The 14,455-nt window shown below is 40.0% G+C and overlaps 1 protein-coding gene across 1 annotated transcript in view; it reads left to right on the top strand.

Moving 5' to 3' along the window:
• Positions 1–3,881: 3,881 nt before the first annotated feature.
• NYAP2 (neuronal tyrosine-phosphorylated phosphoinositide-3-kinase adaptor 2) overlaps positions 3,882–14,455 on the top strand; it is a 201,954-nt gene continuing 191,380 nt past the window's right edge. The window contains exon 1 of the mRNA XM_027119892.1: positions 3,882–4,102. Within this exon, the coding sequence (XP_026975693.1) occupies positions 3,882–4,102 (221 nt within the window). The remainder of the gene's footprint in view (positions 4,103–14,455) is intronic.

The raw sequence follows: 14,455 nt of genomic DNA, 5'->3' as shown, positions 1-14,455 counted from the left end.
GTTTAGCCTCCATGTGTTTGTATTTTTTACAGATCTTTTCCTGTAATTGATATCTAGTCTCATAGCGTTGTGATCGGAAAAGATACTTGAAACAATTTCAATTTTCTTAAATTTACCAAGGCTTGACTTGTGACCCAAGATATGATCTATCCTGGAGAATATTCCATGATCACTTGAGAAAAATGTGTATTCTGTTATTTTTGGATGGAATGTCCTATAAATATCAGTTAAGTCCATCTTGTTTAATGTATCATTTAAAGCTTGTGTTTCCTTATTTATTTTCATTTTGGATGATCTGTCCATTGTCACCCCATTGGTGAAAGTGGGGTGTTAAAGTCCCCTACTATGAATGTGTTACTGTTGATTTCCCCTTTTATGGCTGTTAGTATTTGCCTTATGTATTGAGGTGCTCCTATGTTGGGTGCATAAATATTTACAATTGTTATATCTTCTTGGATTGATCCCTTGATCATTATGTAGTGTCCTTCTTTGTCTCTTCTAATAGTCTTTATTTTAAAGTCTATTTTGTCTGATATGAGAATTGCTACTCCAGCTTTCTTTTGGTTTCCATTTGCATGAAATATCTTTTTCCATCCCCTTACTTTCAGTCTGTATGTGTCTCTAGGTCTGAAGTGGGTCTCTTGTAGACAGCAAATATATGGGTCTTGTTTTTGTATCCATTCAGCCAATCTGTGTCTTTTGGTGGGAGCATTTAGTCCATTTACATTTAAGGTAATTATCAATATGTATGTTCCTATTCCCATTTTCTTAATTGTTTTGGGTTCGTTATTGTAGGTCTTTTCCTTCTCTTGTGCTTCTTGCCTAGATAGGTTCCTTTAGCAGTTGTTGTAAAGCTGGTTTGGTGGTGCTGAACTCTCTCAGCTTTTGCTTGTCTGTAAATGTTTTAATTTCTCCATCAAATCTGAATGAAATCCTTGCTGGATAGAGTAATCTTCGTTGCCAGTTTTTCTCCTTCATCACTTTAAATATGTCCTGCCAGTCCCTTCTGGCTTGCAGAGTTTCTGCTAAAGATCAGCTGTTAACCTTATGGGAATTCCCTTGTGTGTTATTTGTTGTTTTTCCCTTGCTGCTTTCAATATTTTTTCTTTGTATTTACTTTTTGATAGTTTGATTAATATGTGTCTTCACGTGTTTCTCCTTGGATTTATCCTGTATGGGACTCTCTGTGCTTCCTGGACTTGATTAACTATTTCCTTTCCCATATTATGGAGGTTTTCAACTATAATCTCTTCAAGTATTTTCTCAGTCCCTTTCTTTTTCTCTTCTTCTCCTGGGACCACTATAATTCGAATGTTGGTGTGTTTAATGTTGTCCCAGAGGTCTCTGAGACTGTCCTCAGTTCTTTTCATTCTTTTTTCTTTATTCTGCTCTGCAGTAGTTATTTCCACTACTTTATCTTCCAGGTCACTTATCCATTCTTCTGCCTCAGTTATTCTGCTATTGATCCCATCTAGAGTATTTTTCATTTCATTTATTGTGTTGTTCATCGTTGTTTGTTTCATCTTTAGTTCTTCTAGGTCCTTGTTAAATGTTTCTTGCATTTTGTCCATTCTATTTCCAAGATTTTGCATCATCTTTACTATCATTATTCTGAATTCTTTTTCAGGTAGACTGCCCATTTCCTCTTCATTTGTTAGGTCTGGTGGGTTTTTATCTTGCTCCTTCATCTGCTGTGTGTTTTTCTGTCTTCTCATTTTGCTTATTTTAGTGTGTTTGGGGTCTCCTTTTTGCAGGCTGCAGGCTCGTAGTTCCTATTGTTTTTGGTGTCTGTCCCCAGTGGCTAAGGTTGGTTCAGTGGGTTGTGTAGGCTTCCTGGTGGAGGGGCCTAGTGCCTGTGTTCTGGTGAATGAGGCTGGATCTTGTCTTTCTGGTTGGAGGTCCACGTCTGTTGGTGGGTTTTGGGGTGTCTGTGGACTTATTATGATTTTAGGCAGCCTCTCTGCTAATGGGTGGGGTTGTGTTACTGTCTTGCTAGTTGTTTGGCATAGGATGTCCAGCACTGTAGCTTGCTGGTCATTGAGTGAAGCTGGTTGCTGGTGTTGAGATGGAGATCTCTGGGAGATTTTCGCCGTTTGATATTATGTGGAGCTGGGAGGTCTCTTGTGGACCAGTGTCCTGAAGTTGGCTCTCCGACGTCAGAGGCACAGCACTGACTCCTGGCTGCAGCACCAAGAGCCTTTCATCCACATGGCTCAGAATAAAAGGGAGAAAAAGTAGAAAGAAAGAATTAGTAGAAGTAGAAAGAAAGAAAGAAAGGAGGGAGGGAGGGAGGGAGGGAGGGAGGAAGGAAGGAAGGAAGGAAGAAGGGAAGGAAGGAAAGAAAGAAGATAAAGTAAAATAAAATAAAGTAAGATAAAATATAATAAAGTTATTAAAATAAAAAAATTATTATTAAGAAAAAATTAAAAAAAAAACACAAAAAATAAAAACGGACGGATAGAACCGGAGGACAAATGGTGGAAGCAAAGCTATACAGAATAAATCTTGCTCTCAAAGTCCACGTCCTCAAGTTGGGATGATTCGTTGTCTATTCATGTATTCCACAGACATCAAGTTGATTGTGGAGCTTTAATCTGCTGCTTCTGAGGCTGCAGGGAGAGATTTCCCTTTCTCTTCTTTGTTCTCACAGCTCCCAGGGGCTCAGCTTTGGATTTGGCCCCGCCTTTGCGTGTAGGTCGGCGGAGGGCGTCTGTTCTTTGCTCAGGCAGGACGGGTTTAAAGGAGCCGCTGATTCGGGGGCTCCGGCTCACTCAGGCCGGAGGGAGGGAGGGGCACGGAGTGCGGGGCGGGCCTGCGGCGGCAGAGGCCGGCGTGACGTTGCACGAGCCTGAGGCGCACCGTGCGTTCTTCCGGGGGCGTTGTCCCTGGATCCCGAGACCCTGGCAGTGGCGGGCTGCCCAGGCTCCCAGGAAGCGGGGTATGGATAGTAACCTGTGCTCGCACACAGGCTTCTTGGTGGCAGCAGCAGCAGCCTTAGCGTCCATGCCCGTCTCTGGGGTTCACGCTTTTAGCCGCGGCTCACGGCCCGTCTCTGGAGCTCCTTTAAGCAGCGCTCTTAATCCCCTCTCCTCGCGCACCAGGAAACAAAGAGGGCAGAAAAAGTCTCTTGCCTCTTCGGCAGGTCCAGACTTTTCCCCGGACTCCCTCCCGGCCAGCCGTCGCGCACTAACCCCTGCAGGCTGTGTTCATGCCGCCAACCCCAGTCCTCTCCCGGCGCTCCGACCGAAGCCCGAGCCTCAGCTCCCAGCCCCGCCCGCCCCGGCGGGTGAGCAGACAAGCCTCTCGTGCTGGTGAGTGCCGGTCGGCCCTGATCCTCTGTGCGGGAATCTACCCGCTTTGCCCTCCGCACCCCTGTTGCTGTGCTTTCCTCCGTGGCTGCGAAGCTTCCCCCTTCGCCACCCGCAGTCTCCGCCCGAGAAGGGGCTTCCTAGTGTGTGAAAACCTTTCCTCCTTCACAGCTTCTTCCCACTGGTGCAGGTCCCGTCCCTATTCTTTTGTCTCTGTTTTTTCTTTTTTCTTTTGCCCTACCCAGGTACGTGGGGAGTTTCTTGCCTTTTGGGAGGTCTGAGGTCTTCTGCCAGCGTTCAGTAGGTGTTCTGTAGGAGTTGTTCCACGTGTAGATGTATTTCTGGTGTGTCTGTGGGGAGGAAGGTGATCTCCGCGTCTTACTCTTCCGCCGTCTTCCCGGAAGCCTCCCGACTGTAATTTCTAATGAGGCATTTTCTCCAAGTAGATCCCGCCATAATCATTGGAGTTTGGGGCTGACAAGATGTTAAGAGAATAAGCAGCACCTTGCTTTTATCCACATCTTTGATGAAGGTAAAATGTGTTCTCATCCCACAGGAAGTGTTCCTTTTCACATGAAATCCTCCAGGATGATGAGTTCTAATCCTGAGGAAGACCCTCTGGACACATTTCTCCAGTATATTGAGGATATGGGGATGAAGGCCTACGACGGATTGGTTATTCAGAATGCATCGGACATTGCGCGAGAAAATGATCGCTTGAGAAATGAAACAAACCTGGCCTACTTGAAGGAAAAGAATGAAAAACGCCGAAGACAAGAAGAAGCAATAAAACGGTAAGTATAAATGAAAGTGTTCTGAGTTTTGCACACCTCAGGGTATCTGTGAGTTCTGCAGAGGCTGTGATGCTGTCACCTGGTCAAGAAGGGGTTTGTCAAAGTTAGACTTGAGGAGACAAGGTAAAAGTGTCTTCTCAACTGTGATGAAAACAATGCAGACAGGACACTTGCCTTAGTTAACAAAAATTGTTTACTTTTGTGTCGTGAGTATGGAGAGGCAGATGGGGCGGGGAAAGAATTCAGTTTCCTCTAAATAAAAGTTCATACTGAACAATCTCTCGATAAAAGATTAAGGGAACACACACTTTAATATTTAATGAAAATCTCTATATTTAATGGTCTTTGTATCATCCTTACGAGAGAGTTCACCATCTTCCTAGATTATGAAAAGACTTGTCAGTAATTATAATTATGTGAGTTTCTGAAGTGGAATACTCAGTGTGTGCCCTCTGTGTAGGATTCTGTGGCTATTACATCTCTTGTCTGGTACTGAGTGCCCCAGGTTTGTTCAAATGAAATGACTTTTATGCTGCAAAACCTACCTGCTACAAGCAAATGAGCCCCGATTGCAGCCTCCAAATGGAAGCTAAGTTCCCTAGCGTGCTGAGACCAAAGTAAGGATACACATCTTTTGATTTTTCCAAAAAATGTTACAATATTTTCTGAGTGTATGTGTTGCGGGGTTACAGGTAGAGATATGTGTTTGATGGAGTCCTAGTTCTTCAATGGAGTCCATTTACTAAGTTCAAAGAGACAGAATTTAGGAAATGAATCCATCAATTGCCTGGATAACTGAATGGTAATAATAAGCTATTTTGATAGCCAGTTGGTGGATTTTTCATCTGATCTGGAATTAATCCTTTTGCTTACTCTCTGTGAACATTATGATATGAAGGAAAAGAACATATTCTTTTAAGGTAAACTATTGATTCTTATAAAGAAGCTAGGAAAGGATGCACTATTCCAATCATTTAATGGCAAACAACTCTGTACGAGAGGGTGGGAAGGAAGAGAGAGAGAAAGAGGGCGAGAGATTTGGAAATTTTGTACAAGATTAGTTGAAAGAGTGTCATCTTTTTTCTCTGGACTATTCAAATGGAAATCTATTCTATTACCAGGTATACAAAGATTTGTAAAATGGCACGCTTGATAAACGTATTCATAATTGCAGATGTTATTCTGAGATATGTTATTTTTTATTTCTACCTAATTTTAGTTGGTACCACAGGTTCCTTTCTAGGATGCACTAAGTGCCCTTTCTTAGAACAACTTTTTTTTTTTTCTGCTAAGTACCTCTGCTGAACTTTTTTTTTAAAAACCAAGATGTATTTTTTTATACATTTATTTATTTTATTTATTTATTTTTGGCTGCATTGGGTCTTCGGGCAAGCGGGCTACTCTTCGTTGCGGTGCCCACGGGCTTCTCATTGCTGTGGCTTCTCTTGTTGTGGAGCTCTGGCTCTAGAGCACAGGCTCAGTAGTTGTGGCATGTGGGCTTAGTTGCTCTGAGGCATTTGGGATCTTCCCAGACCAGGGGTTGAACCCGTGTCCTCTGCACTGGCAGGCAGATTCTTAACCACTGTACCACCAGGGAAGCCCTGAACTTCTATATGTATGTAAACATTTTAATTTACTTTTGTGAGTCTAAGGTTTCAGAAACTCAGAACAAAAAAGGTTATCCTACGTGATTTCTAAAATAACTTCATCTCTAAAATCTAAAGTTTCCCAATCTTGCCATTAAACATAATTCACTCTTTTCTCTAAGCATAGAGACAAAATTATTTGCTGAATAGTTCTATTAGATTGTACAGAGCACCCCAGGGTGCTTATCACTGTATTATTAGCTTCTGTGTTTCATCAACAACCTCATAAAGTTTCTATCTAAAGATCCATAGATATTAAGAAAGTAAAAATGACTCATTTTAAGTGGTCAAGTGTTCAAAGGGGCATTACCAACAATTCCAAGGAGTCAAAAGTCCAGGGGACATGGGCTGGAATTTAGGTAGGTGGAGACACAGCAAAACCCTGTCATTGCATGGTAAATGAGGTCCAGGAAATTCAGTTAAGTAAACTTCGTGTTAGTTCCTGCTACATTAACAAAGCAATATTTTCTAGAATTATATTACAAGCCATAAACATAAAGATAGTTCAGATCACACATTGAATTGAAAAAGTCCCAAACGATCTGGACAATTTTGCTTCCACATCACACTGTCAACACAATATAAAACTGTAGTCTAGCCCTGCTTAAGAACAGAGTAAGGGCAAGAGAAGTCACCCACCCTGTGTGTGTGTGTGTTGGGGGGGAGGTGTATGTTTAATCAATGTCGATGTCTTGTTTGAAACAGTTCTTCTGAGTATGAGTGTTCTTTCTTGTATCAAATAAGTAAAGATTCAAAGAGGGGAGAAAAAAAGGTACTTGTCAGTTTTATTTTTTAATAAATTTATTTATTTATTGGCTGTGTTGAGTCTTCGTTGCTGCATGCTGGCTTTCCCTAGTTGCAGAGAGTAGGGGCCACTCTTTGTTGTGGTGCGTGGGTTTCTCATTGTGGTGAGCACGGGCCCCAGGTGTGCGGGCCTCAGCAGTTGTGGCACACAGGCTCAGTAGTTGTGGCTCCGGGCTCTAGAGCACAGGCTCAGTAGTTACGGTGCACGGGCCTAGTTGCTCCGTGGCATGTGGGATGTGGGATCTTCCTGGACCAGGGCTCGAACCCATGTCCCTTGCATTGGCAGGCAGATTCTTAACCACTGTGCCACCAGGGAAATCCCTACTTGTCAGTTTTAAATTAGCAGTTTATCTTTCTATAATCAGATTAGGAGGCAAATGAAGAACCCACTGGTAGCAGGAAGAAACAAGAGCCTTCTAGGATCTGGCATTTGAGGAGATAGATGTTCAGTTACTGTGCACTTTCATTGTTTCCATGGCAGGACATAAGCCAGAGATGTGGGAGTAGGTATGCCTGAAGCCGGCTTACTCTCAAGGTTCCATAGCAGTGTTGCTTGTAAGGCTGTTGTTGCCACAGTAGTTGGTGTTCCCCACAGGAGAGTTATAAATGTGTGTACTTTATGTCGCGGTGACCTAGTGATGGTGGCATTTTAGGTGATGAGGCTATTCGGAATTTGTCAGTAGATGTGGGTAGAGTTGAAGAATAAACCAATTTCCCAGGCATGGGGACACCAACTAGAGGTCAACAGACTGCCAGGTCATAGTAAAGTGAGCTGATGTTCAAGTTGAATTCTGACCCCACCCATGAAATAAGGGGTCAGGCATAGAGGCTTTAATCCTGGAAGCAAGAAATGATGCTGAACCCGTGAGCTAGATAGGGCATCTCTCACCTGAGGTCAAGGTGATTAGAGACAATGAGCAAACCATGCACACAATATGTGACGTGGTTGATGATGTTCAAGTTACAATGTAAGTTTCATGAGAAGAATGACTATTGGTATATACAGTTCTTAGAACAGGATCTGAAGCCAACTTATTGTTCAATAAACAACTTGCTGTTAAGTATATTCATTCATTGGTGAAATATTTATTGAAACCTTACTAAGTGCCAGGAAATGTTCTAGACCTTTATGAGACAGCAATGAACAGAACAAAGTTCCTGGTTATAAAAGAATTATATTCTGAGAGGAGGGTGAAAGAGAGGCAACATGAAAGAAATAAGTATAAATAAATATATATGATAGGTGGTAATAAATGTTTACACTGTAAAATAAAGCAGGGTGAGGGCAATAAGAATAGAGGCCAGGGAAAACCTCTGAAATCCAACAACAGCTGAGCAGAGACATTAGGCATTGGGAGCCTGTTGCCAGAGACAGGAGCCACATGGCCGTCTGGGGAAGAGAATTCTCGACAGAAGAAACAGCAAGTTTGATGTGTTCCAAGAAGGGAAGGTGTCATGTGGTGACCAAGCAAAGATGGAAGGGGTCTAAGTTCGACTGGTAGTGGGGCCACCAGGTAATGTAGAGCATTATAAGTTCATGTTTTACTCTAAAAGAAAAAAAAAATTCATTGAAGATTTCTTGAGCAGAGGTATGGCATACCCTAAACTGCCCTTTTTAACAAGGATTACTCTGGTTTTTATGTGTTGAACAGATGGACAGGGCATAGTTGGATGCAGGGAATTCAGAGAGAAAACTTTTGCAGTAATTCAAGTGAGAGATGATGGTAGTTTGGACCAGGGTGGTACTAGTAAATGTGGCATAAAATGCTAAAATTTGGGGCACCAGTAAAAGTTTCTAATTGATGAGACATAGAAGTTGAATAAGAGAAAGGAATTGAAGATGGCTCTCAAGTTTGTCTCGTTGCTGTTGTGGTTCTGTTGTTGTTATATTATGTTTCGTTTTTCCTGAAACAACTAGAAGAATGCTGTATCCACTTAATGAAATGGTAAAGACTAAAACAGGAGTAAATTTAGTTTAAATGGTGGGGGAATGGGAGTTCAGCTTTCATAAGCCAGTGCTGGGAGCTCTTTTAGGTATTCAAGTGGAGAATTCTGGGTAGGCTGTTGGATCCAGGGCTCATGGTGGAGATCAAACCTGGAGGTTTTAATATGAGAGTCATAGATTTTTTACAGTCATGAGCCTGGTTAAGGATCCCTAGACCTAAAATTAGATAGAGAGGATAAAAGCACACAGGACTGTTCCTTGGGACACCTAATTGTTTACATGACGGGAACAGTAGAAGAATCCAGTAAGAACAGCTAGTGGGATAAGAGAAGAATCTCCAAGGCGGGTGTTGCCTCAGAGTGAAATGACAAAAGTGGTTAAAGAAGAGAGAGAGATTTTACTGGTAGATCAAATATATTGAATCCTGAGGATTGAATAATGCCTTTTACTACATTGGTGTTGTTGACAAGAACAGTTTTGGTGGAGGTCTGGGGACAAAACGCAGTGGAGTCATGTTCACAAGAGGATGCGAAAAGAGGAATTGAAACAAGGAAGAGAGGAATAGAGAACTATTTTAGGAACTTTCGAGGTTAAACACAATTCACAAATATGGAGAGTAGTTGAAGGGGGAAGAGAGGTCTATAGTGTTCCGTTTTACTGGTTTTTCCCTTTAAGCAGAGCGAAAACTAGCTTATCTGAAATGCTGATATGAAAGATTACAGTAGAAAGGGAAATGTTAACGACTTAAGAGAGGGAAGGAAAAATTACTGTGATTATGTCCTTGAGTAGGTGGGAAGGGATGGGATCTCAAGTATTTCAGATAGGAGTGTTCAGCCACGATGTACAGGTGACTGAGCGATGAATGAACGGATGACTAATTCTGTATGACGGTCCCAAACCTGGCTCCTCAAACACCATTTTATTATTGTGCCATAGGTATCACACACGCTCGGAACTGAAAGACGTAGTATGTATCTTGCTATCAGTAACTCCTCCCCACTCTTTCCTACACTCTTTCCCCCAAATGTTTTATGGAATCCTAATTTAAAGTGCAAATATCTTTGGAAGAGAAAAAATACTAGTAAAATCTCCTAAATTTTGAGACTTCTCAGATGACTTTCTTTTTTGTTTATTTTTTGTTGAGGTTGTTGTTGTTTTTTATTGAAGTATAGTTGATTTACAATGTTTCAGGTGTATAGCAAAGTGAATATATATATATATATAATTTTTCAGATTCTTTTCCTTTATACATTATTACAAAATACTGAATATAGTTCTCTGTGCTCTACAGTAGGTCCTTGTTGTTTATCTATTTTATATATCGTAGTGTGTATCTGTTAATCCCGGATTCCTGATTTATCCCTCCCCTCCTTTCCCCTTTAGCAACTATAAGTTTGTTTTCAGTCTGTGAGTCTCCTTCTGTTTTGTAAATAAGTTCATTTGTATCATTCTTTTTTTAGATTCCACATATAAGTGATATCATAGGATATTTACTTCACTTAGTATTATGATCTCTAGGTCCATCCATGTTGTCCAGATGACTTTCTTTTACAAAAGCAGGGCCCATGCACAGTGTGAGGACATACATAGAAGTCTCTGGATGTTGTCTTGGGAAGAGTTGGAGAGGGAAAACATGAAAGGAGCCAAAAGTGTCATGATTGGGCAGCAGGAGGAGACTAAAGTCCTCCCTGACTTGGGGTGGGGCTATAGCTGCAGATAGCTCAAGTTATTCCATCTCAGTACCCGTTGAAATGTTCAAATTTAATTTTTATTTTGTTCATATGGTGACTAGTATTCTGGGATTCTGACAATTTAAAAATATAATAAATCTTAAATATTATATAGAATATTCTCACAGTACATTTTTAGAATTGCTTCAGCAGTGTTCCTAATAGGAAGTGTATTTTTAAAATTTTTGAAAATTCCCTAGCAAGATTCTGGTCACACAGGAATTCTGAGTTCCAGAGATGGCGACCAAAGCAGAATGCCCACATCTAAATTTCACACATAATTTAATACTTTTAACATGCAATTTATGTCAAGTTGTAGAGAAAATTCAACATGACATTAACGAACAGTCTAATCAATTAAAATTCTTTAACACGTCTGCCGAATGCCTTCTTTAATATATACTATGATTTAATATATAAGATATAAATGCTGAAAAATCTAAAGATGGAGCATGTTTGACCTTGAAAAGGCATTGATGATAATTCTCTGTGAAATATGCCAGTTGCAATTTCAGAAATGTGCAGACTGCCAGGGATTGCTTAAAAATGGAAATAGGATTTCATATGATTGACCTTCTAGATCACATGTGTGCTAAAATGCCTTTTGTGTTGAAGCTGGGAAGCTTAAAACACTGAGCTCTTAGAAAAGGAATACCCTCATCACATTCTCAGTGTTCTAAGTCACTTACGCTTTCTGAGCCCAATTCCTTATTTTTAAACTAACTTGAGTCCTTTGTCACTACTAACTTTCTTGTACCTTCACTTCCATTTCTCAAATGGGATTTTACTGAAAAGTCTTACTGGGTGAAACATTTCAAATACATAAAAAGTGATGCTGTTCGTTAGTACTTTTCTTAACAGCTCCAAATAACATTTGGTGAGAAGGAAAGAGAGAGATAGACTCAAAGGCGAAAAGTTAATGGAGAATGAAAAAAATATTTCAGTAGCTCATCATTTCTGCTATTTTAAATTCTAATGGTTTTCTGCAGGCACTGTTAAATGAGATTTTATTTTTTATTAAAAAGCCTATTAGAAAACCAACATGCAAAACCTACAGTTTCAAACAAGTGAGGTCACTTGAGATGGGTTACAAAACCCTAGTTTGTCATGTGTGTGGGTGAAGAGGGATGTTTAAGACAGAGATGCTGGGTATATTGAACCGTTGACACACATAGGCACTAGCCATGAAGAAGGAGGCAACTGACCAATGAGAGCAGTCTGGTTACAAACAACCTGTAAGGCAGTACCTGTGTGTACCTGTGAACATACGTCTGCTTTGAGGAGTCACTCTTTACAGGAAACATCTTGTTCAGGACATCCAGTAAGAATATTCACTGAGGAAGAGGGGCAATAAAAGATCGTCTGGTATACCAAACGATGCATGCTTAGGTTTGAGGCTTCCTTCCCTTCATGTGAATTTTTCTATCTGGATTCTGGAGCTAGTCCCTGCATTGTCTCATTTTACTATTAGCCACAGTATTTTGAAAACAATATAGGACATATCCCTTAAATAAAAAGCAACAAGAAAATGTGCTCCCAGTACATGCCTTTCTGAGTATTTTTTCTATTGTAGAAAGGGGTTGAATTTTTTTTTTTCTCATAAAACAAATGCTACATTAGTGAAATTCTCCCAAACATTGCAAGTCCGCCAGACAGCTCTGGACTTTAGCAAAGTGGTTCTGACACAAAGGACTACTTAAGCTGATTAGGAATGTCTCTATTCCCTGTGGATGCCCTCAAGGGATCTATATGAGGTTATATTTCCTGTTTAAAAGTGACAGTCAGAAATGGAATTAGATTAGTTACAGCTCCTTTAAAAAAATACATGCATTTGTACATTAGGATATATACTTGGAAGTTATTTAAATTTGAAGGTTTCAGTATCTCTGTTAGTCAAAGAGAAACAAAGCACCAGGAAAGTTCATCCTTTAGACGATACAGAAAAAAAAAGTAAAAATTAAAAAAAAAAATTGCTTTCCCTTTACTAAAGCATTGTTACTTAAAAAAAGCAAACGATTCTGATACCAAAGTTTAGAATTGGTTAATATTTTAAATGATTACCCAAAGACATAATTACATTGAAAGCTCTTACTAGAGAAATGTTAACAGTTACATAAATCCTCTTTAGATAGTTATGGCTTCTGGAATCATACTCATGATTTGCGACAGACTTTATGGAAATAGGGAGCATTTACTGAAGTACATTTTAGCGAGCGATATATCCATTCAGTGCAACATGAATAGCTACTTTGGTCACGAATAGGTAATCTCACTGGGTTTGATTTAATTGCAGGTATGTAGAAAAATGAAATGCTCTATTTGTGTATGAAAATGGATGTTCATTTTGTTCAGGTGAAGTGAGGACCATTAAATGAAACAGGGTTCAGAAACTTTCAGAAATACTCTACAGCCAGCTTAGAATATTTAGAAATACTCTACAGCCAGCTTAGAATATTTAGAAATACTCTACAGCCAGCTCTATCTCCTGTGCTTAAAGCATAGGGAGCAAACCCCCAAAGCCCTCAGCCATACTCCTATCTAGAATGAAACCCAAATCTGCAGCGTGTCAGGGTCTTGCTGGAATGAATCAGCTGATCTGATCTGATGTGAATTTCTGACCTAATTTTGCTGTAGGACTCAGGGCTCAGGCAGAGGAAACAAGGTTAATGTGTTGATAAGGGGGTGAGATTAAACGGCAGAGAGTATCTTAATAACCCTCTCTAATTTCAGCTTCCTCTTGTGTTTGTGATTAATTCCAATCACTTTTCTATTAATCATTTCAGAGGACCACAAGATGCTTTGCATATTTTTTTGTTGTTGCTAAAATCGTGCATCCAGATTTCTTTTTTCAAAGCTAAATAAGATATCCAGACATTGGAGTAATTTTCACTAGAATACCAAATGCATGGGGAGATTTTTATTCATAGGACCGTACGATTAGAGGAGAGAATTCAGTAATTTGCCTTGTTCATCCCTCACTGCTCTATATTGAGCCAGAAGCCAAGTCTACAAGGCTGATCCTAAATGAATTGATTTATTTAAAATCTTCTATTTTTTTTAGCGCTGGAGGGGAAAGTTAATATTAATGAGCGTATATCTAATGATACCACTTATGCTCATTAATATTAACTTTCTGCACTTAGCCTAAGGACACCACATTTGTCCATTTTGGCTGTTGTGCCAGTTCACTTTCTAAGTCAAAATGGTGTCTGTCCTGCTGGGCTCCTGTTTTCAGTAAGGGTCGCCACAGTCTTAAGAGGATTTATACAAACACCAGCATTCCTCTGTTTACAATTCACATTACATCTGTATTTGTAATAGACGTCATTTTAGGTTTTTCACTCCATCACCTGCCAAGGCAATTGGAGGTCACGTTGAGAGGGACCTTTAATGGCTCGTGTTAAGGTAAGCCTTTATTCTTCTCACATACCTTTCTGAGAGCTATTTGTACTTCTGGTTGTTTCAACTTTAATTACATCTGGGACCTAGCACTCACTGTACGTTTTAAGAAGTTCAGTGTCTATTCTGTATCTGAAATAAATAGACAGATGTTGGCAAGAGGAGGGGCTTTTTAGAACACAATCCCACGTGAGACTGTCAGTCAGCCTGAGAATTAAGCTCTTCTTACGCTGAGGAAATCACAGCAAGAGTGAAGCTTCCAAACAGCCAAACCTGTGGCGACCTGAATCACTGAAAAGAAACCCATTGGAAAATTTAAGGTACCCTTTCTTTCAGAAGTAGTGTTAAATATTTAGAGATGGTTATAGATTAATGAGGCAATAGTTTTTAGTCTAGGGCTGTTTCTTTGTACTCTTCAGCCTATCAGAGGATATTCTCAATCTTTAAGTAAGCATGGTCTTTGGAAAAGGTTTAAAAACCCAGATAAGGAAAATAAATTATTATTGAGCAAGGGTATGAGTCAGGGGATTTTTTTTTAGCTACTAAAAATGTGATATAGCTTAGAGAACATGTCTAATGTAACAAATGATATGGCTAGAGCAGAGGCTGAGCATGTTAATAAAATAGCTTGAAGGCTTCTGTCCAACTTTGACATAGCCTGAAGAAAACATCTTCATTATAAATGTATGGATCACCTTGAAATTAGCTTTAATCATGAATTGATAGACGGAAAATCAAGCCCCTCTCCCAAAACGAATCTCTGCGTGAAACACATGCCTCTAGAGTTCTTCTCAATAACATTCATATTTGGAAATAGAGGACAGAATAT

The sequence above is a fragment of the Aethalodelphis obliquidens genome, unplaced genomic scaffold, assembly GCF_003676395.1.
Source record: "Aethalodelphis obliquidens isolate GAN/ISIS:26980383/991018 unplaced genomic scaffold, ASM367639v1 scaffold2, whole genome shotgun sequence".
Taxonomy (NCBI): Eukaryota; Metazoa; Chordata; class Mammalia; order Artiodactyla; family Delphinidae; genus Aethalodelphis; species Aethalodelphis obliquidens.
The sequence above is the reverse complement of the archived record's forward strand: the minus strand, read 5'-3'. Positions and strand labels throughout refer to the sequence as shown.